Source organism: Xyrauchen texanus, chromosome 25, assembly GCF_025860055.1.
Source record: "Xyrauchen texanus isolate HMW12.3.18 chromosome 25, RBS_HiC_50CHRs, whole genome shotgun sequence".
NCBI classification, from domain to species: domain Eukaryota; kingdom Metazoa; phylum Chordata; class Actinopteri; order Cypriniformes; family Catostomidae; genus Xyrauchen; species Xyrauchen texanus.
This window is the reverse complement of record NC_068300.1, coordinates 4,262,919-4,286,439: the sequence shown is the minus strand read 5'-3', so window position 1 is coordinate 4,286,439 and position 23,521 is coordinate 4,262,919. Positions and strand designations below refer to the sequence as shown.

The following is a 23,521-nucleotide window of genomic DNA, read 5'->3' as shown; positions in this document are numbered from 1 at the left end:
GCCCATTATCCCCACAGCCACCACCATTGTGTCATTGAGCAAGGCACTTAACTCCAGTTTGCTACGGGGGGATTGTCCCTGTAATATGTGCACTGTAAGTCGCTTTGGATAAAAGTCGCTTTGGACCAATGACGTTTGAGACTAAGTCCATGGGCAGGACATCACATCCAGCTGTGAAACTGTGAAAGACCCTGAGAAACTGAGTTCAGTGTCTCTCCTTTGATTATAGAACAAAGAGCCATGCAGTTTCCACCACCAGTTTTATTGGGCCAAGGCCCTACATTCCCCCCTTTGGTCTTAAGTTTGGGGTTCCTGCCCAAAAGTTGAACGGTTCCCATGTCCCTAGAAACAATTCAAAGGTTGAACAGTTCAGCCCCTGAGGACAACCCGAAAGTTGTACAGTCCTTGTGTCCGGAGTTAGCATGAGCTTAGTTCCTGGAAGCATTAACAGTTCATAAAGGCTTTTGATACCTGGGCAGTCATAGTAACATCTGGGCAGATTAATTCTAACTAGGCTAACTAACATAACTTCTATCAAAACATAGCACTTTACATTGGTAAACATATCAAACAATGCAACAACCCTTTGTTATCCCTGAGTATTCAATGATTGTGAAAAGTAAAATGGGAGAGATTGTTACAGTTAGTACGGCTGTTCCTGGGAAGAGTTATGAGCAGTCAGTGGTAGAGGAGTAGACAGGTGCTTGAAAGGCTGTGGGAAAAGTGTAATTGCATCCAGTATAGTGCGTAGTGTTTGGATGTGTCTGTGCATGGCATATGTGATAACCTGCCATGATGATGCAACTACTAAGGAGGAGCCCAAGGGCAGTCAAACTGATAATTTTCCTATCCGATTGAAAAATTTTGTCGTGAGCCCAGTCAATTTGAGACTGAACTTAACTACTTAGGTCCCTTCAGCTAGCTGTTGAAGGGTATCATCAATAGTGAGGTTGTGCCCTCTGAATGCGTCCATCATCTCAATCTCTGTGTTGTGTCTCTCTGGACTGAGATGGTGGAGGACTATGTTGGCTATATGCACATTGGCCCCTTGTGGGACCTTCAAGAACATCGTTTCCTTTGGGATTGTTAACTTAGTGGCTGTTTCATGACGGTCGTATGACATTAGGATCTCAGGGGGTACTGACAAGCCATCGACTACCAGTTCTTTCTAACCTAGTTTCTGCTCCTTTGTCTTTAACAGACATACTATCCTGGAATTTTTGCTCTGGGGTGTCAGCCCTCAGACTGCACAGGTTGTCGGTTATGTTTCTGATAAAGGGGTTACCGGGACAAACCCAATGTATGTCCTTGGTGTTGGTACACATGTTCAGATTGGTAATAAGGTAGAGGGAGGGGCTGTCATTGTGGTATGCGAGCACAGGTGGTGTTTTGATATGTACATTATTCTTCCAAAACCCAATGTTCAATATGGATTTTAGTCAGTAATTGTTCTGTCTTTCTATAATGGGTAAGTTAAGGATAAATCTCTAGGTTCTGAAGATTTACATGGATGGGGATTGCACTGCCAAGGCTGTATGCCAGATGTATCTGAGAAATTTGCACAATTGTGGTAAGGATTAAAGGATTTGTTCAACCATGTTTAGGGGAACTAGGTAGGATGGAATCTTTCCACCACACAGGCTGTTAACTGAAGTGCTGATTTCCCTCACAAGGTCATGCATTAGATCTCTAAACACTCGCACATATGTTATGTCTGATCTCACAACTTCTGACAAGGCATCCAGAGCATGCAAAGTGTTATTTAGAATTGCAGGACTCATGTTTACAGTGATTATGGTACCCTATAGGGTTTTACCCAGAGCCTGTAATTGTTCTTGTTGTAACAGGAGTTTCTCTTTGATTTCTGGCATTAAGTTCACCCATTTGTCTTTGGAGTGTACCAAGAATGACGGAGTTGGCAGCCGAAAGGCCGATAGAGAACAGGGAACCAATGGCCGATGCTGCTGCTAGCAGGCCACTGAGAAACCCCTTTGGTCATTTATTCCCTCTGTGTTCTTCCTCGGTTACTAGGAATTTCTGCAGTTGTTCTCGGATGTGGACAGCTGTCAATTTGGCATGTTCAACAGTGTCCTGGATTTGGGTCGGCTTAACCTGCCCACCATCATTTGTGGAGGTAACCGGATGTGTTTGCGATACACATTCCAAGGGTCTAAACGAACATAGATTATTTTTGTGTAGAAGTGACAATGGGTGATTAAGAGCCTGGGTGTCTCTTGTAGGATGATACCTGTTGATGGGCCAGGTTCTACCACCTCATTGGCTTGTGTAGGTTCAGGAATATGCCAAGGATTCAAAAGAATTTCATCCTTAAACATACAAGAGTCTCATTACCTTGTGTTTGCGTGAGTGATATTAAGTGTTATTGCACGCTAATGTTGTGAGTAAAGCATGCTACACATAACTACAGAGGACACTATTGCTGTGGGTCCACTGTTCAAAGGGTTTGATCTGATTTGAATGGACCCGTTTGTACATTGGTGTCTGCTTTAACTTTGAGATCCTTGTTCACAGGGGAGAGCTTCCCGATGATCTCAAAGGGGCCTGACCAGCTTGGTAGGAACTTTTCTGAGATTCCCACTGGTTTAGCAAACTTGAAGTAGAGGACATTATCACCTACTTGGAGTGGTGGTGGCTTAGTGGGATAAAGCACATAACTGGTAATCAGACGGTTGTTGGTTCAATCCCCAGAGCCACCACAATTGTATCCTTGAGCAATGCACTTAGCTCCAGGTTGTTCCGGGGGGATTGTCCCTGTAATAAGTGCACTGTAAGTCGTTTTGTATAAAAGTGTCTGACAAATGCATAAATGTAAATGTACTTTATATTCATAGTCTTCCTATCATAATAGGCTTTTTGTCATTTGACACTGATTTGCTTGGGCCCAAGCAAGCGTAGTTTGGAGGTGTTTGCATAAATCAGTCACGTACTGAAGTGCAGTATATGCTGTTGCAACAATGACGTCTTCCGGATGGCACAGCTGATGCAGTGGGAGGATAAGTCCTCTTCTACTCTTCATTTTAAAGGGTGTGACCCCCGTGGTACGGTATGGAGTAGACCAGATGGCCATCAAAGTTTCACATCCCAATCTTTGCCATTGCTGTTGACATACTTCTTGAGCATGCTGACAATGGTACGGTTGGTTCGCTCAACCTGAACCTGACTGTGGTGGTTGGTAGCTTTGTAGATCCTGTGACCATGTTGCAGCATCACCCCTCTATGGCCGGTTGGAACGACCCACTGGGGTGGACCTGGACCATGGGGAACTTAGATCAACAGGCCTTTCACCAGTTTCAGGTGTTGTTGTAACTGACAGAGAGCTTTTAGCTCTTTTGAGTCCTGTAAAGAGGGTGGTAGGGTCCGTTGTGTCCAGTGAGATTCCATCAGCCACTGCCGGATTGTCTGGATTACTGGGTCCCATTCCTGCATGGAACTCAAGTCTGCATTGCCAGGTTGTCGACCCAGGTTCACAGTCTTCAGGCAGTTTACGGGATTTTCCAAGTTCTCTTTGTCATACCTCTGTGTCAGGGCGGCGCTGAGGCAGTGGAATTAGAAGCTTGCCTTTAAGTGAAACTCCTTATCCTTGTCTGGGTAGGTGAGGCCAGGGGCTGAACAGAGCTTTGCTTTCAGTTCTCAGAAAGCCTGCTCTTGAGAGTCTTCCTATTCAAAGACCTTGTCTTTCTGGAGGAGCTCAGTAAGGGGCCTGTTTTGTGTGTAGCTGACAAGGTTCACATCACAGGGCTCTGTCTGAAGTGGTTCACCAAGAGAGAGCATTGCTCTGTCGATTCTGCGAAAGTCTCCTTGCACATTAAGCTGATTTCAGACCCAGTGTCCAGTAACTCATGGATGTCTATGCACCTCCCTACCAACACTGAGGTGTATATGCGTCTGGCATTACGCTTGTGGATAAGGTCCCCCAAGAATTTAAGGAGCGGAGCATGGCATTGGGCATGACTGTCACTGGGAGCATCTGGGTCTCCCCTGTGTTCTTCCTCCAGCCTACGAAGTAGACACTGGCGGTTGCGGGGGGGAAGTGTCTGGCCTAGTCATGCTGACGGATTGTCTCTATCGGCCCCCTTGTGGTCATCATCTGGCCCTTTGTGGGGATGACGAGAAGTATTGAGGTGCTTTGTCACGTCAACTAGGCATTTCCGGATGAGGCTGATCTCCAGATCAAGATAAGTCTTTCCGGGAGACTGAATGATTCCCTTTGTTTCCATTTCGATGTCTGGGCTTTTTCACAAACCCGATATTCCTTTTCTTTGGAAAGGGATCATTTTCTTGGAGCTCTTGCTGAACCTGGGAGGGACCTTTGTGGTCATTCCCTTGGTTCCTCCAACCCCCCTGTGGGTGGTGGGGCAAGCATTTTGTGGCTGCTCCTTTTCTGCTTACTCTAGGTTGAGGCATTTCGTAGCCCTCAAGCCCTAAGTCTACCCTCTCTGAAAACTGGATGTCTAGGACTCTGACATCATCTTCTTGTTTATCAGTTGGACGCATGACTGTTTCCCAAGTTATCTGGGTCATCTTTCTAATCTCCTGCATGGTCGGTCTACCTTGTTTACACATCAGTGTAACGTGGGTTCGCACGCAGGGGTTGAGGTTATGGAGAAAGAGAGATCTGAAAACTTGCTCTTCTTCCTGACCTGGCTCATTACTTCCTTGAAAGTATGCGTTCCTTAAATGCCTATAATACTCTTTGGGGAGCTCCAACCTGTTGGATGCGGATGGCATTGAAGGTAGTTGATGTTTCATCTGTGTATATGGCAAGGACTCCTCGCTCATAACCCTGCAAAGCTTCGGATAACTGTCCCGAATGCCCGGCGGATGAGTCTCGATGAAAGCGCGGACGCTTCTGGAAGTTGATTTCCAGATGAGTTTCAACTTCTTTCGTGCCAAGGCATGAGGCAAGTTTGCAAGACAATGTTCGATTTCCCTGAGGTAAACAGTGACATTTGAATCTCTGCTTCCTGGGTCGAAGCATTCTATGGCCTTTGCAAAGAAGTCAAGCTGGCGCATGCGCAGACCTGTGGCTTGGTCCCGCTGGTATCCATCTGACTCATCAGAGGACGAGTACCAGTACCTGCCCCCATTGCCACGGTGTTGGGTGAGACCACTTCCTCCTTGTGGTGAGGAAGGTGCCCTGCTGTGGTGGGGCCTGAAAGAAGTATTAGGGGAGGATTAAAGAAATGGGGCCTTGACCCCGAAACATGGTGGGCTCATTTCCCGACCCGGGATGCACTCTACATGTACATTTATTCATTTGGCAGACGCTTTTATCCAAAGCGACTTACAAAAGAGGAAGAACATCAGCGAATCACCTTAGGGAGACAGTGGTACAAAAAGTGCCATATTACAAAGTTTCACTTTCATCAGAATAGTATACAAAACAGATTTAAGTGCAACAAGAAATGTAAATAATATATATTTTTTTTTTTAGTGACCGGTTAAGTGCTTTTGGAAAAGATGTGTTTTTAGCCGTTTTTTGAAGATAGAGAGCGAGTTAGCTTCCCGGATTGAGTTGGGAAGGTCATTCCACCACCGTGGTATGATGAAACTGAAAGTCCGGGAAAGTGTTTTGGTGCCTCTTTGTTTTGGTACGACAAGGCGACGTTCCTTAGCCGACCGCAGGCTTCTGGTGGGAACGTAGCTCTGCATAAATGTTTTTAGGTATGCTGGAGCAGACTCTATCTCCGGGAGTTGGGGCAACTGTTTTGAAACACTACCTGAACCAGGGGTGGGGTATTTCGCTGTAGTGCTGGTCTATGAGTTGAAAGGTGGGGTAGCGATGCACTTCTTGAGCCTTGGCCCATGCGTCTTGATTCTCCTGCCGGACTCGGTCATCCGCGGTTTCTCGGCTGTCTTTTCAACCAACTGAAGTCTTTCTACATACTCCTTCAGCATCGTATTTGTGGTCTGGAGGTCTCATTGTAAGGCACGATTCCGTGCATCGAGCTGACTACTACAGGCAGTAAGTGTCTTTACCTCACCCTTGAGTGTTGCTCTCTGCAACTGGGCCTTGTGGTGGTAGAGTAGAAACAGTCTACCAACTCCTTCCTGGATAGTGATTACCTTCCCGATTGTGTGCACTATCCACCACAGCGGCCATTTCAGTGTCACACTGAGATTGTGTGTAGCTGTTAAGCTCCTCCCTTATTTCTCTAGAGACAAGGAGGAGGCCAGCGATCCAGCTGGACAGTGAGGTTTCCTCACTTGACCAGGGAGCTTCAGCTCTGGACACTGATGGGGACTGGCAACTCATATCTCCCTGGTTAGACAGGTGAGAGTGTGATGTCCAGTGGACCCCAATAGGAACTCTTTACGTGTTCACAATCTTGAAACTTTAGCTGAGTTTTGAGGGTGGTGACTGCCGACACCCGTTGATCTGTGGGAAAAACTGATGCACCAGTCATTAACCCTAGAAAAGAATGCACATGGGGGACCACTTACCTGTCACTCATGAGCAACTGCTTTATATTATTAACTGTTCCTTGAGCTTCTTATTAGGTGTTAACAATCACTGTGTGATTATCAGTATGTCAGACTACTTTGTTAGTATCTAGTGACTGAATCTCTCACACACAAACAAATTAAAGGAATAATGAATTAGTACTAAACTAGCAACCACTAACACAACACTTGCAATAATTCACAACCATAACCAGCCCTATGCCTTAGCCATTTGAACTTCCTGAGGAAAAGGAAGCCAAGAGGGAAAACCTTTGGCTGCTCTAAAATACTTAGGATTTATTTGCAAGAATATTATCACGGAAGCCAACAATTATCACGCCTCACATGGGGCAGCAGTGATTATGTAGGTGCTACTGGTTGTTTAGATCAATTTTACTATCAGAAATAATTAAAATGTATTCATTAATAATTAAATAATAGAATTTAACTAATTTAATTATATCCTTGGGGCACCACTCTTTGACAAGAGAAAAAATCTACCCTGAAGGTTGAGTATTTTAATTATTAATCAAAAAAATCAAAAAAGGGGAGGAACTAGTCAACTTATTGCTATACGAATCTAACCGTATTCTAATTATAGTTAGCTTCTAACACCAATAAAATAATAATACACTGAGGTAATATGGGAGGTCTTGACGTGGCAGAGGCTGGCTTTAACACAATATTCAAGCAAAAACAACCAGGAGTTTATTGTAATCAAGTAGTAATGAACACCACCAATACTATCTGAATATAATACAAAACATAACCAGGAAATCCTAACTAATAGTGAAGCTATTTGCTAGTGTGTGGGTGTGGGGGTGTGTTTAGATATGGTAACAAAGGAAACAAAATTGCGGGCTAGATCCAAAATGGCAGAGCCAAAGATCATTTAAGTGTGGGAGGGAAGGAGAAAGGAAAGATGGCTGGATCAGTTCCAGAGCAGTGGAGCTAATACCACATGAGGATTTGATTGAGCGGACACACAAAGGAACTGACGAAACAGGCGGGAGAATTTGAAACACCAGCCTGAGTCGAATATAAACCACGCTGCCGCTCACTCCGTGAATATCAGAGAGAGTGAGTAAGATAGAGAGCGAACAAAAAGGGGTGCAATAAATCTAATTGAGGGTGACAGCTCGCAACAGCGGGACTGAATTACTTGTTCAGATCACACAACAAAACAACATTTCACCCAAAAATGACAATCTCACAAATCAAAACAGTGATCAGAGTTAAACATGCAACTAAATATGCCCAGATATCAAGCCTTACTTGGGAAATCCAGTGTGATTTCAGCTGTATTGTCCGTTCGAATTCCTGTAGTGTTGAGCAGTCAGGAGAAATGGTCTGGATTGGTCCTTGGTCTTACGCTCATCAGCGAAAAGACGCATCTCTGCTTTTATATCTTGGGTCCAGTGATGGAGAGAAATGCAGGAGACGTTGATAGAAAACAAGGTAGAAGGGAAGCTGGTTGCCTTTGACCATCTGCCCAGGGCCCCCAATCAGGTAAATCAGCCGAGGAGAGGGATAAATGCAGCGAGATGCGGTAGTTCGAGAGAGAGAGAGAGAGCCATACAAGGCTGTCGTGTGTGTGTTTGTTTATGTTTGTGTCTTTTTGTTTCATTATACATTATTTTTATGGTTCATCCCACACTGGACACGGTGGTTTAAATCCTGTTTGGAGCGGGTCGAGCAGGGCCGGTTACATTCACATTAACCATCAGAATGGGGAAAATTGTGATCTCAGTGTTTTGGAGCATGGAATGATTGTTGGTGCCAGATGGGCTGGTTTGAGTGTTTCTGTAACTGCTGATCTCCTGGGATTTTCATGCACAACAGTCTCTAGAATTTACTCCTCTAATGGTGCAAAAAACTAAAAAACATCAAGTGAATGGCAGTTTTGGGGACGGAAAAGCCTTGTTGATTAGAGCGGTCAACAGAGAATGGCTAGACTGGTTCAAACTGACAAAGTCAACAGTAACTAAGATCTTTACAATTGTGGTGAGAAGAACATCAACTCGGAATGCTATTCTGAGATGCAGGTTGGCGTTGTTTTGGCGGCACGTGGAGGACCTACACAATATTCGGTAGGTGGTTTTATTGTTGTGGCTGATTGGTGTATATCGTTATTTGTCTTAGCTGACAAACAGCAGTTCCCTGACTACCAATCACTGAGGGCGATTTAAAATAGCGCACTAATAAAACGTGATGTCATCCATAGCAATAAGGTAAATTCTGCCTTACTCTTATCTTATGATTTCCTTTATTTTGTGAATAGGTTTTAAGCAAAACCTCCTAGCTAGGAACTCTATGGAGAACTTCTAGTGGTTATATCTTTGTAAATACGGGCCCTGGTTAACAACTTTACAGCCCTTGGGAGAAATTGACCTTACCTCTTGCTTCTATAATGGTCTCTTAAATGAGGAAGACAAAAAATGTACAACATTTTCATGAAGTGGTCATTGAATTCTGGGTGTGCTAGAGATACACTTGATGACACTTGATAAACAAGTTGTGCTTTAAGGTCTGAAATGCCCTCTGATGGTGCTGCTCATAGACTGGAATTTCTTGCATTAAATGGGCAACATGTGACAAGCTCCATTAAGTCAAGTCATTGACTTTATCTAGTAAACCTGATGTATTTGTGTTCAGGAGACATGGTTGAGACCATATTTAGATTTTAGATTAGTTGGATATGATTGTGTTACGTATGATAGGAGCGAAGGAGTAAGGGGTGGATGTATTTATTAGAGAAGATATTGCATTTAGAGAGATAGGAATAGGAAATGAGCAAGAATATGTAATCATAGAAATCTGGACAAAGGAATGAGAGCTTATAATTATTAATTATTACAATCCTTTTAAGAAATTAGATCTGAGTAGTTTAATGCAAATCAAAGGAATGGATGGAAATAGGAGAGTGATATGTGGGGATTTTAATGCACATAGTACATTATGGAGAGGAATAAAAACAGATGTAAATGGAGAGGTGATTGAAGAACTGAAAAAATATTGTCAATTATGATTAACTTAGCTTTGTTCCAGTCTAGTATTATTATAATAAACGGTTCATTAATTTTTCACCGTAAGACAACAGTGAATTTATTTTGAAAACTTAAATGGTGAACACCTGTGGGAGAGGTATGTGACATGATTAAAAGCATGAGATGAATCAGAAGAGAATGGAAATGTCCTGTTCTGAAGGTGGGGGGAAAGACAGCAGTGATAGAAAAGGCACTCATGGAAATCCATAGTGCAAATAACCTAACTGAGGAGTGAAAGAGAGGAAGGGAAATAACAAAATCAGCTTATCTTGCAAGGTTTGAGAGACTGAATGAAATGAACAGCTCAATTGTTGCTCTGTTCTCTTTAGAAGAAATTAAGAGGGCAATAGCAAGAGCTGGAATAACATCTCCTGGATAGCTGCAACATAATGTTAAAACATCTGGTAGGGATGCACCGAAATTTCGGCCACCAAACTTTTTTGGCCGAAAATGCCATTTTTTGTTTTGGCCGAAAGAGAAAAAAGGCAGAAAATATATGCCTCCCCGCCCCTCATTTCTCAGGTTTCACTCTCGATCGATCTAGCCATTATCACGGCGCAACCAAGCAATGGCCGATGTCAGCGGTGTGGAAATACGTCAAAGCAGTACCGCCGCTCCCTATGCGCATACTACACAGTCTGCGTAGGGCACCAGTGCACCAACTCCCTAGGGGGGCACCAGAAAGTCCACCGGCTGCCATTACTCGCACGTTATATGTTATCCAAGGACCCGAAAGCAGTTGCGGAACACAGACAATCGTTTCACGCTAATGTCACGTGAACACGATAATCCTCTTGACTACTAAAGATAAAGATCGTGGACTGCACACATATATTTCTGCCCAAGCACCAGCACAGAGAGAGAGACTTTTCAGTGCAGCATCTCATGTTCTTGATGAGAAGAGGAACCGTCTCTCCTGCCAGAAAGCTGAGCAACTTTTGTTCTTAAAGAGAAACCTGACACTTTTACTTGAATAGAAAGCAGACCAATTTGCTGTGTATAGCAATTACATTAAAATATGTTTAGCCCTGCAAAACTTTGTTCTTCACTCGAGGCTACATCTTATGGAGGCCCAAACCTGCATAAATAATTAATGAATAAATGTAATAACAGAAAAATAACTAAAGGAATAAATGTCTCAATAAAACAAATATAATTAGTTTTTAATTAAATTTATTCCTGAATTTATTATTGTATGACTTTATTCCTTTCTTATTTTCTATATTTATTTTTAACTTTATTTTTATTCTTTTTAACTTTTAATTATTTATTCATTTATTTAGCATATTTTTTTATTTATGTGTTAATTTATTTTTTATATTTATTTATTCCCACATATATTTATTTCCATATTTATATATTCCCATATATATTTATTTGTTTATACATGTATTTATTTTTACTTTTCTGTGTGCAACATGTAAATGAGGGAGGCGGTCCTTGCGGAGCTCCAGTGCATCATTGGTCGAGAGCTCAATAGTACTTATCGGGAGCAGATGGACGTCCCACCTCAGCACCCCCTGATTCTTACAGCTTTTTAATATGCAGGGAAACGTTTTGTAGAGAATTTAACAATCCAGGATGTGCTTCAACATTCATACCGGCCTACAGCTCTCCTAAAACATCAATAAGCACCTCTACTCTAAATTAAACAGTTGTTTGATGCGTGATTATTCACTTCATTCGCATGTCGCGCAACTCTCTAGATATATGTGAAGAGTCAGCTATATAAATTTAAAAAAAAAAATGTATTGCAGATGTATGCATACATAAACGATCAAGGAAATGAAGCTACATACATGGTTGTAGCTTTTACAATGAACAATCATAACAACAGAAAACAATGTTATGGATTTGCAGACATCAAAATATGAAGTTATATACACAGAAAAGGACAAGGTTAAATCATATCATTTATGAAACTTGCTCATTTTGTGGTTTTGTTGAAGAAACAGGTCCCCATTTATTTTGTGATTGTAGTATAACCAATACATATTGGATTGACGTAAGCTCTTATGTTTTTAGCCCCACAAATAGCTTTAGTTTACACGAGATATGGCTATGACCTGACGTCACATCAAAACAAGTCCAGAGTAATCGAGCACATGCTTCAGTCTACAATAAGCCAATGTGAGCAGGCCCCGCCCACATCATTATCATACAAGAGACAGAAATGTAATAATAAATACAAAAATAAATAAATGTGGGAATATTTAAATATAGAAATAAATACATGTGAGAATAAATAAAAATAAATGAATGCATAAATAAATAATAAAAAAAACTAAAACAAATGAAAAAAATGTTTTAAAGAATACAAATAAAAAGAGAAAATAATAAATAAAAAGAGAAAATAATAAATAAAGGAAAAAAAGTCATACAAAAATAAATTCAGGAATAAGTTTCATTAAAAACTAATTATATTTGTTTTATCAAGACATATATTCCTTTATTTATTTTCTTATTATTAAATTTATTTATTTATGTATTATTTTTGCATGTTCCTCCATAACATCTGTCATTTACAGTTTGAGGTTGGTTTTAGTTCTATTATTGCTGTTTTGCACAATAATTTTATATTAAAGTGGAAATACTTTTACATTAACAGAATAGAGGCCCTCTGCCATTCTGTGTTTTGCCTTTTGTTATCATTAAAATGACTGTGTAGCATATTTAAACCTTTTGAATTTGTAAGATGCTAGCCTAGAGCTGCTAAGTTCATTATTTGACTGCTGTTTTGCATATCATTCTAGTTTTCTAGAACATTACATTATTTGGATAATTGGTAAAAAAAAAAAACAAATCTGTTAAATTTGACTGTTAAAGAACTGAATAAAGAATAATATATTTAATAATATTTTAATATATTTTCTGACCAATTTTGGTTCGTTACTTTATTTAAAAGTGTGATCATTTTATTGGTTTGTAGTTTTTCAATTCAGATGAATTAAATTCATGAAATTAATTAAATAGTATAATATTAATACAATTAAAAAAAAATATATATATATATATATATATATATATATATATATATATATATATATATATATATATATATTTAATTTGCATCCTGAATTTCGGTTTCAGCCCAGAATTTTCATTTCGGTGCATCACTAACATCTGGGTGCTTTGGCATCTATAAAGCTGCTAGGCTTTTATAATAAAGTTTGGGGAAAATAAAGTTACCAACTGGATGGAAAGCAGCAGTGATTATTCCTATTAGGAAACCAGGAAAGGACCCATCAAATCCAAAGTATTATAGACCAATAGCACTGACTTATTGGAAAGATATAGAGGAATTTTATCACCTCATCAGAGTTGTGTCAGGAGAGGGAGAGGAACTATGGACCCTATTATATGTCTGGAAACAGACATTAAGAAAGCTCAAGTTAATAAAGAATTAGTGATGGCAGTTTTCTTCAACGTTGAAAAAGCATAGGATATGGTTTGTAAAGAAGGATTAATGATTGATGCAAATGGCTAGAGACATTCCTATATTTTATACATTTGCTTAATGATATTATACAAGCATATTCATGTATCCATATTTATGCACTCATCAATAATTAGAATATAATCATATACTTCACATTCATGAAACCAGCTTATATGGCATTATCATTGTATTAAGACTCCATGTATTCCTTGTATGTCCATCCTTGTATTTCTGTGTTGTATACATGTTACCTGGCACAAGCCTTATATGTTCAATGTGTGTGTGTTAGAAGATTCATTCATGCTCGTTCTCTATCCTTGTAAATGGTTTGTGCTTTCTGTGCCCAACATTCCCATGAGAAACTGGAGCGCTGTTTGGGACAAAGTATATACCTTTTAGACTCTTAGTATATTAATTTGTTGCCCTGATTTGTCCTGATGAGGTTTCAGAGCTGAATTCAGAGAGCTTAGTGCTAACCTTATAGATGTTATGGTTTCAATCAATGTGCAGATGGGAGTCTTCCACATACGCACATACAGGATAAGACACACTTGTGTTAGGGCTGGTGTTTCCACCCAGTGCATCAACATACAAGGCCACCGCAGCCTTCGCACTTCAGTGGTTCATAACAATATGTCCTGATGCCTTTGAGTTAACTTCAAACCGTGCATGAGGGTATAAAGATCTTATACTTAACGTTTGGTGGTGAGAGAGACTAACAGCCCAGCTCTCTGGATCTCCACTTCTGAATTCCAGCTTTGAGGCCTCATCTTACTATCTGTACTTTAACTTCTTTCATTTAATTACTTGGTTCATTAGATAAAGACGAGACGTAGTATTGTTAGATTCATTCCAGGACTTAGTCCTTGGATATATCCTTAAGATATAGCTACTCAACATTAAAGAACCAAACATAAATGTTTTCCTTTATTATTACATTTATTCTCATTAATTCATATTGAATTCATTTTAGTAATTTCTGTACAAATAAAATGTTATTCCTTCTACAAATCATCTGATTTATTGAAGTCATTTTCCATCTGCTGGATCTCACTGCATCAATGATCTAACTTGATATGATAGGAATAGCAGGTAGAATTTATAATGGGATTAAAAAATTTTTATGGATAGATTTATTCAAGTCAGAATTGGGAAAACCTTATCTGGAAGTTATATGATGGAAAATGGTACCCCTCAGGGTGGCATCATTAGTCCAGTACTCTTCAATTATGATAAATTGTGTATTTTCTCAAGTCCAAGGAGACATTGGGCAATCATTGTTTGCTGATGACGGAGCATTGTGGAAAAGGGGAAGGAATATTAATCATATTACAGGAAAAATTGAGGTGGTAGAAACATTTTCATATGCATGGGGACTCAAGTTTTCAGAAGGGAAAAACGAAAACATTAATGTTCACTAGGAAAAGAGGCATTTATACGCAGATAAAGATGTATGAGTTTGATGTTTGATGAATGTCAGTCCATTATAATGATGATGATTTTGTGTTCAGATGTTCATCTTGAGACAGCAGGTGGATGTGATCTGCTGTAAATCAGTAGGAACTGATCTGTCCATGCTGGATATTGATGATTTCATCACAGATATCTCTCAGCTGAAGAAAGTGGTGACGTCACTGAAGACAAAACTGATGGAGAGAGACGACAGGTTACAGGTTAAACATTCATTTCATCCTTAAAGTTGAGATTGAAAGCTTTCAAATGATGTGATATGATAAACGGTACAGATGTGATTGTGTTGTGTTTGTCAGGAGCTGGAAAAGGTTTCCTGTCAATCTTCAGTGTGTGTGACTGATGGGACCTCCACAGAATGTCAGGATTCAGTGTGGAGCGGCAGAGATCAGTCCACACCACAGCGAATGCTGGACAAACTCTCTGAACAGAGATCCAGAGACACACAGGACTCACAGCTCACTTTACTCTGTTCTACTGACGGTAATCAGGATGATCAAACCTCCACAGAGTGTCTGACTTCTGTCTGTAATGCTGGAGAACAGCAGATGCTGCAGACACCAGTGAAGATTGAAGTGAATCAGGAGGAGATAAAAGAAGAGGAACAACAGAGTAATGAAAATGATAAATATGATGATGACCAAACCTTCACAGAGTCTCTGGCTTCTGTCTGTAACGCTAGAGAACAGCAGATGCCGCAGACACCAGTGAAGATTGAAGTGAATCAGGAGGAGATAAAAGAAGAGGAACAACAGAGTAATGAAAATGATAAATATGATGATGACCAAACCTCCACAGAGTCTCTGACTTCTGTCTGTAACGCTGAAGAACAGCAGATGCTGCAGATACCAGTGAAGATTGAAGTGAATCAGGAGGAGATAAAAGAAGAGGAACAACAGAGTAATGAAAATGATAAATATGATGACCAAACCTTCACAGAGTCTCATACTTCTGTCTGTAATACTGGAGAACAGCAGATGCTGCAGATACCAGTGAAGATGTGTTCAGTGAAGCTGCTGGACTGCAGGAACCTGATGAAGAGGAGAGGAGAAACAAAAGTAGAGGAACAACAGAGTAATGAAGATGATGATGATGATGATCAAACCTTCACAATTTCTCTGACTTCTGTCTGTAACGCTGGAGAACAGCAGATGCTGCCGATACCAGTGAAGATTGAAATGAAGCAGGAGGAGATAAAAGAACAAATCACAGTAGAGGAACAACAGAGAGATGATGAAGATTATATTTCAGGTATGTTTCTATCTTTAATCATTTACATTTTCATATCAATCAGCTGTCATTTTAGTTTTTATTTTCATTTAAGTGCTCAGTTGTCTTTTAAAAAGGTGCATGTACTAAACTTTTTACCAGCGATGCTACACGTTTTTGGATCTACAGAAAAGAAACGGTAATGATGTGCACTTGCCCTCCAACTTAAGAAAAGCAATGCTGCAAATAATGAAAAATGTTTCTCAACTGGTTTTGCTTCGAGACCCAGATTTTACAATGGACCTAAAGTTGCGTCCCACCATAGTAAAGAGCATAACCTGTATTTAAAGGGTCGTGAAATGCTAAACTACATTTACTGAGATATTAACAGATATGTACAGGAATGATCCAAAACAGTAAGACCATTCACAGTTGAAGCAAATAACATTAATCATCTCCTAACAAAGCCAAATGTCAAGGTCTGAATAGATTCGATGGTACCTACCGACAGTTGTCAGAGGAGGGACAATCCACAAACCGGCCACGGGATGAACGGCCAAGGCTTATCGTTGCGCGAGCACAACAGAAGGTCTTTTGTGGCAAAAGTCACAAATACAGTGCATCTGGAAAGTATTCACAGTGCTTCACTTTTTCCACATTTTGTCATGTTACAGCCTTATTCCAAAATGGATTCAATTAATTATTTTCCTCAAAATTCTTCAAACAATACCCCATAATGACATCGAGAAAGAAGTTTGTTTGAAATCTTTGCAAATATATTAAAAATAAAAAAACGAAAAAAATCACATGTACATAAGTATTCACAGCCTTTGCCATGTAAGCCCGTTTATCGGTCCAATGACGGTCTCCAATAATCCGGGTGAAGGTCTCTGCGCGTTACAGTCTTTCTTGTACGCAACACAACAATATTAAATGAAATACATTTTCTCTTATGTATTATCTCGTTATTTCATCTGACTCCATAAATGAAAAAGGTTTTTAATGATATCTGAGTATCATTAAAAGTGAGCGAATGTTTGATTATTCCTTTAACTCTTTAATTATATTTTACCCGTTTAGATTAAGAAACTATGTCGCTTTGAGGTCCTCGCGTGTTTTTCTCTACACCGCGGGTCTCACGATCACAAGCGGCCAGTATTGGATCATCAAACAGAGGTAATTGCTATATACCTGAGATCGGTCACGTTCACGTATACACAATCAAAGATACTTCAGTATAGCCCCATGGAATTGCATACACTTGAATGTAACTTAACGTTTTCTTCAGTAGAGGTCACGGCCACTATTACAGATGTAAGTTGACCAACATAACTTCTCTTATAATAGCTTTGGATTGGCCATGCGTGGTTTCCCACGTACACTTATCTGGAGAAACTTCAAATTAAAACAGAGGTTAGACACCCAGATTTAGATTGGTCAAGCAGCGTTTGCTGTTCTAAACGGAAATTCCCTTTTTGTCTTTGCAAACCAAGTACACTTGAATCGATGCCAAATATTAGTCGTCACTAATCTGGCGCTAGACTTGCGGTAACATACTGAATCGTTTAATCTGTTTGGGAAACACAATGTCAGAGTCAGTCAGAATAAAATCAAATGTTGACAATTTATTGATCAGGTAACATAATCAATTCATCAATTCCAATTAGACATTGATAAGTCAAAGTTAGACATTTTATCAAAACAAAAGAAATACGAATTGCAATCACCTGAAATAAACTACAAACAGTAAACTGTTTGGGATCGCTCTGATTACAGAGAGCCCTGAGCAATGTGTAGCCTCTCCTTAAATACCCAGATAATTCAACATGCTTACCAAATGGTGGTGTCTGTCATTATAATTAGATTTTGGTCCCCTGTTGAGGGGTTCCTGTAGATTAACATACAGGAGGTATGGAGGATCTGGGGAGGGCACACCTTTAAGGGGCACACCAAATTTCACATATTTTATAACTTCTTTTAGCTTTTCATTATGGCTGGGAGGATGAGACCAGTTTACCAGAGCACTGAGAGACTTTAAATGATACCAAACATGTTATAGTTACTTTTTGTACACACTTCACATTGCATAGGTTTTTAGTGAGCTTTAAGTGAGGAGGAGGAGTAAGATGAAGATACTTTAGAAGGGAGGTGTTGGCTGCACAGTATGTTGCATCTCGGATGTTGCTGTTACATCTGCGAGAGAGAGTTCAGATGTTAATTCTCATGAGAGCCTTTTGTTTTCTCGAGGAGTAGCCCAGACTCACTGGCACCCGCCTTACAGCCATGACACTCAAAATTGAGCTCAGGTGCATCCTGTTTCCACTGATCATCCTTGAGATGTTTCTACAACTTGATTGGAGTCAACCTGTGGTAAATTCAGTTGATTGGACATGATTTGGAAAGGCACACACTTGTCTATATAAGTTCTCACAGATAACAGTGCGGGTCAAAGCACAAACCAAGCCATGAAGTCATAGGAATTGTCTTTAGACCTCCGAGACAGGATTGTATCAAGGTACAGAACTGGGGAAGGGTACAGAAAAATGTCTGCAGCATTGAAGGTCTCAATGAGCACAGTGGCCTCCATCATCCATAAATGGAAGAAGTTTGGAACCACCAGGACCCTTCATAGAGCTGGCTGCCTGGCCAAACTGAGCGATCGGGGGAGAATGGCCTTAGTCAGGGAGGTGACCAAGAACCCAATGGTCACTCTGACAGAGCTCCAGCGATTCTCTGTGGAGAGAGGAGAACCTTCCAGAAGAACAACAATCTCTGCAGCACTCCACCAATCAGGCCTGTACGGTAGAGTGGCCAGACGGAAGCCACTCCTCAGTATAAGGCACATGACACCCCGTCTGGAGTTTGCCAAAAGGCACCTGAAAGACTCTCAGACCACGAGAAACAAAATTCTCTGGTCTGATGAAACAAAGATTGAACTCTTTGGCCTGAATGGCATGCGTCATGTCTGGAGGAAACCAGGCACCGCTCATCACCTGGCCAATACCATCCCTACAGTGAAGCATGGTGGTGGCAGCATCATGCTGTGGGGATGTTATTCAGTGGCAGGAACTGGGAGTCTAGTTAGGATCGAAAGAAAGATGAATGCAGCAATGTACAGAGACATCCTTGATGAGATCCTGCTCCAGTGCGCTCTGGACCTCAGACTGGGGCAAAGGTTCATCTTCCAACAGGACAACGACCCTAAGCACACAGCCAAGATAACAAAGGAGTGGCTACGGGACAGCTCTGTGAATATCCTTGAGTGGCTCAGCCAGAGCCCAGACTTGTACCCGAATGAACATCTCTGGAGAGATCTGAAAATGGCTGTGCACCGACGCTCCCCATCCAACCTGATGGAGCTTGAGAGGTCCTTCAAAGAAGAAAGGGAGAAACTGCCCAAAAATAGGTGTGCCAAGCTTGTAGCATCATACTCAAAAAGACTTGAGGCTGTAATTGGTGCCAAAGGTGCTTCAACAAAGTATTGAGCAAAGGCTGTGAATACTTACAGTGGGTACGGAAAGTATTCAGACCACCTTCATTTTTCACTCTTTGTTATATTGTAGCCATTTGCTAAAATCATTTAAATTCATTTTTTTTTCCTCATTATTGTACACACAGCACCCCATATTGACAGAAAAACAAAGAATTGTTGACATTTTTGTACATTTATTAAAAAAGAAAAACTGATATCAGTTTTAGAAATATATAATGGAATGTATATAAATAAAACCAATAAATTCACAACAATGCTAAACATACACACTCATAAATGAAGAGTGGAGATGAGAATACACTCACAATGCACAACACACACAGAAACAGGGCATCAATAAGTGGAGCTACAAGTCAACTGTTGTTTTCCACTTGATGACAGCAATCTGACACACACACACCTTTGCAAAATTAAATTTTACTATAGTAAGTTTGAAATTGCTAAATGTTTACTAGAATTTTGCAGTTCATTTCTGTTTCTTGATGTTTGTTAGTTACTTAGTTTTTACATTTTTATTTTTGAAATAATTTATTTGTAGAAAACATTTTATTCTGTGTCTTTGTAACACCATGATCAGGTTTGGTGACAAGCATAATGACATAAACTATAAAATCTGACACTTCAAATCAATTTTAAAAGACTAAACTTTGACAATCTACTGACTGTTACTGGCATGACAAGTCATGTTGTTTATATATTGTTCACCAGATGGCAGAAATATGTCTCAAATTTATGGCATATTCTCATATTTTCTTCATGTTTTAACTTACAGAAGTGCCCTGAATTTTATTTTTTAACTTAGCTTATTTGTTTACGCAAATTAATGGTAACATTTTGAAATGTACTTGTAAATAAGATCAAAATAGAATAAAATCCCAAAAGAAATGCATAATTTTATTGTTCATACTTCAGGGAAGGAAAAATGGGTATTATTATCATCATAAAAAATTACACTTCTAAAAATGAATGCGAATACCAAAGGAAGGTGCCATTTTGTTGTAATACTATAGGAGGGTTATTGTGAGATAATTACTTTAATAATCTACTTAGACTTATGATGCTTTTGGTAAATGCAGCCCTGAGCACTTCTATTTGTGAATCAACATCTTGGAATAAGTCTCAAAAGTTATTTTCACATCAGCCTTCTCCTTGGCAATCATTATTTCAAGCTGGATTACACTTCCTAGCACCATCTAGTGAAGTAGCAGATGTGCTCGAAGTTTTGTTCTGTTTGCAAACATTCAGTGAGCACGTTATATTTAACTACATCACTTCAGATTAACTTGGTCTCACTTTCTTGCTTTCACTTTTCTGTAAATCCAAACAAATTTGGCTGCTACAAGTTAACATACAAATCATGTGTAACCCCATGTCAGCGTGCATTTGTGTACAGAGGATGAAAAGTTGTTAAAATGAGGAACACATTTGCTGTTAAATTGAAACCAGGGGTCGAATATTTCATCAAAATGTTGGGGGTGACGATAAACATAACAATTCTCAAGAGCAGTTTTTGAAGGGGACACCAAGGGGATTTTTGTTGTTGCCCCGTTTGCATTTGTATTATTTTATTTCTTAAACAATTATTTTAAGAATAAATCATTATATTATTTACAATACACATATTTTAATGTTATTTTAGGGGGGACAACCCTCAGATGGGGGGTCCTGACTGAAGGTTTCCTATGATTGAAACCTATAGTGAATCGTTGTACGGTGATTTGGGGGCAGTGGAGGGGTTGCACGCAAATTACGTGTTCATTGTGGACCAAACTTTAAAAAGTACATCATTGAAAATGGAATAGTTTCAAAAATGGGTAAAATCGGGTTAAGTTATTGTTTGTGCCCAAGCAGAAATAATGAGGTTGAGACTCCACTGATGATAACGCCATATCCACAGGTGATACAATGGATAGCTCCTAATTACTGTGCTTAGATTGATATAGTCTTTTAAAAAGTAAATTAATAAACTTTAGTATTTCTTATATAAAAAACTAAACTAGAATCCTAGCACATTTAAAAACATTTAACTACAAATTTTACAGTTTTTATAAAAAGTGGCTAGTAAGAGTTAAATCAATTCCCGCTACTGCTGATTTCTAGGGTTGGCGAGTGTTAATTTCAAACCCCAATGACTATAATCATTAAATGCAGTTATCAGGCAGAATAAACAGTATAAATAAATACAGCTTGCACAGCCAACATCACAAGTGTTCACGGTTTTGTTGTGTTCTGGTTTTGAATTAGAATTTTTTAATTTCCCCCTCTTGAATTGATTTTGTCCATTTACTGTGTTTATTGTAGAGCTGATGGAAGTGAATGAAGTGGAGGAGAAACTTCAGTGTCAGAAACATCATGATTTCACAACTGGATAAAAATCTTTGAGTTGCTCAAAGACTAAGAAGAATTTATCACCAGAAAAGGATAAAAGAAGAGCAGCCAAAAATACTTTCACCTGTACAAAGTGTGGAAAGATTTTCACGAATAAAAGCCGGCTTAATAAACATATGAAAGTTCATATTGGAGATAAACCTTACACGTGCCATCAGTGTGGAAATAGTTTCTCAAATATAGTTTGTCTCAAAGGTCATCTCTGTTGTCACTCTGGAGAGAGACCATTTGAATGTGAAAAGTGTGGTAAAACATTTGCTTTGAATTCAAGCCTGAGAAAACATCTGAAAACTCACACAGATGAGAATACCGGTGTGGGGGTTCATATGTGCTTTGAATGTGGGAAGACCTTTACTACAGCCAGCCTCTTGAGACAGCACTAAATAGTTCATGCTGGAGAAAAACCTTACAAGTGCTCACACTGTGAAAAGAGTTTCACTCAGTCACAACACCTGAAAATACACGAGAGAATTCATGCTGGAGAAAAACCTCACAAGTGTTCACACTGTAAAAAGAGTTTCACTCAGTCACAACACCTGAAAATACACGAGAGGATCCATACTGGAGAAAAACCTTACAAGTGTTCACACTGTGAAAAGAGTTTCACTCGCTCACATAACCTGAAAATACACGAGAGGATCCATACTCAAGAAAAACCTTACAAGTGCTCACACTGTGAAAAGAGTTTCACTAACTCACATAACCTGAAAACACATGAGAGAATCCATACTGGAGAAAAATCATATAACTGCGCTTCATGTGGGAAAAGTTTCAGGGTAGGAACTACAGAGACATTTAAAAAAAGAACTGCCAAGTAGTTTTGACAGAGATGTCAATTGCTGTCCTCTCCAGTTTGGGTTATGTCCCATTAATTGCCTTGGCAAGGCAAGGAATATTTATATAAATAGCACATTTAATACACAATGTTAATTAAAAGTGATTTACATAAAGAAAATACAAGATACATAAAAATCCATTTTAAAACCTGTTAAGAATAAGAAATGAGAAAAGGCATTAAAATAGATAAAAAATGTTTTGAAAAATATTTTCAAAAAACCCCAATAATACAGAAATAAAATGCAGTGCAATCAGTAAATGCAGCACAGTTCTCAGTCAATAAAATAGATTTTAACTTTAGATGTTTTCAGTCTGGTTTTGAATATGGCTAATGTTGGAGCACATCTGACCTCTTCTGGAAGCTGGTTCCACCTGCGGGTGGCATAATAGCTAAACACTGTCTCACCATGTTGATCCTGACTTGATCCTAATCGTCTGAGTGATCTAACAAGCATATCTGCAATGTATTCAGGTCCTAGGCTATTGAGTGATTTATTCACTAATAATAGTAAGAGTTATAAGCTCAGTTACCCTTCTGACACTAGGGGTCTCTCTGGAGAGCCTCGGTTACCTTATCCTGATATCCTGATTACCTTGGTTATCTTTGAGAAAAGGCCAATGAGAATTGGCGAACAGAATTTGCATGCCCCTCCCCTGGACTTATGGATAAAAAAGGAGGGAAGCGTGCGTTATTCAGACAGATTTTTTTCTTTGGAGCCGAGCAGTTGTGTTACAGCAAGCCGAGTAATCCACTGCTGTTCCACTCACCTCTACAGAGCATATGCTGTTGGATACACAGTTTATTTGTCAAAAAAAGAAAGGTTTCCTCACTCCTTGGGTCACTTAGCCGGTGCCTGTGTTGCTTTGCTTAAACTTTATAATAAGCAGGCGAGGCGTATTTGCTGGTTTAACATACTTTACTCCACAGCTTTCACATCACATCCCGGGCTTCCCCTCATGCCCCCCGTGGCCTGCCGGGTAATGGAGTTCTTAACGTACTCATAACATCACATCTTTCCCCCTTTAATAAAATAATATTTACCTCAATAACAAAATAACATTTATAACCTGTAGAAACATAACCATCTTCAAGTGCTATTATACTTATATATATGTATATATATATACTTTAACACTTACCTATACATGTAAACAACTTTTCAGTTTAAATTT

General features: G+C 39.5%; 1 protein-coding gene across 1 annotated transcript; it reads left to right on the top strand.

The window, feature by feature from the left end:
• Positions 1–5,032: 5,032 nt before the first annotated feature.
• LOC127618938 (putative uncharacterized protein DDB_G0287113) lies at positions 5,033–22,031 on the top strand. The gene is made up of 3 exons (XM_052091642.1): positions 5,033–5,122; positions 14,724–15,672; positions 21,425–22,031. Exons 1-3 carry the CDS (start codon positions 5,033–5,035, stop codon positions 21,493–21,495), a joined length of 1,110 nt encoding a protein of 369 aa, XP_051947602.1. The 3' UTR covers positions 21,496–22,031.
• The last annotated feature ends 1,490 nt before the right edge of the window (positions 22,032–23,521 follow it).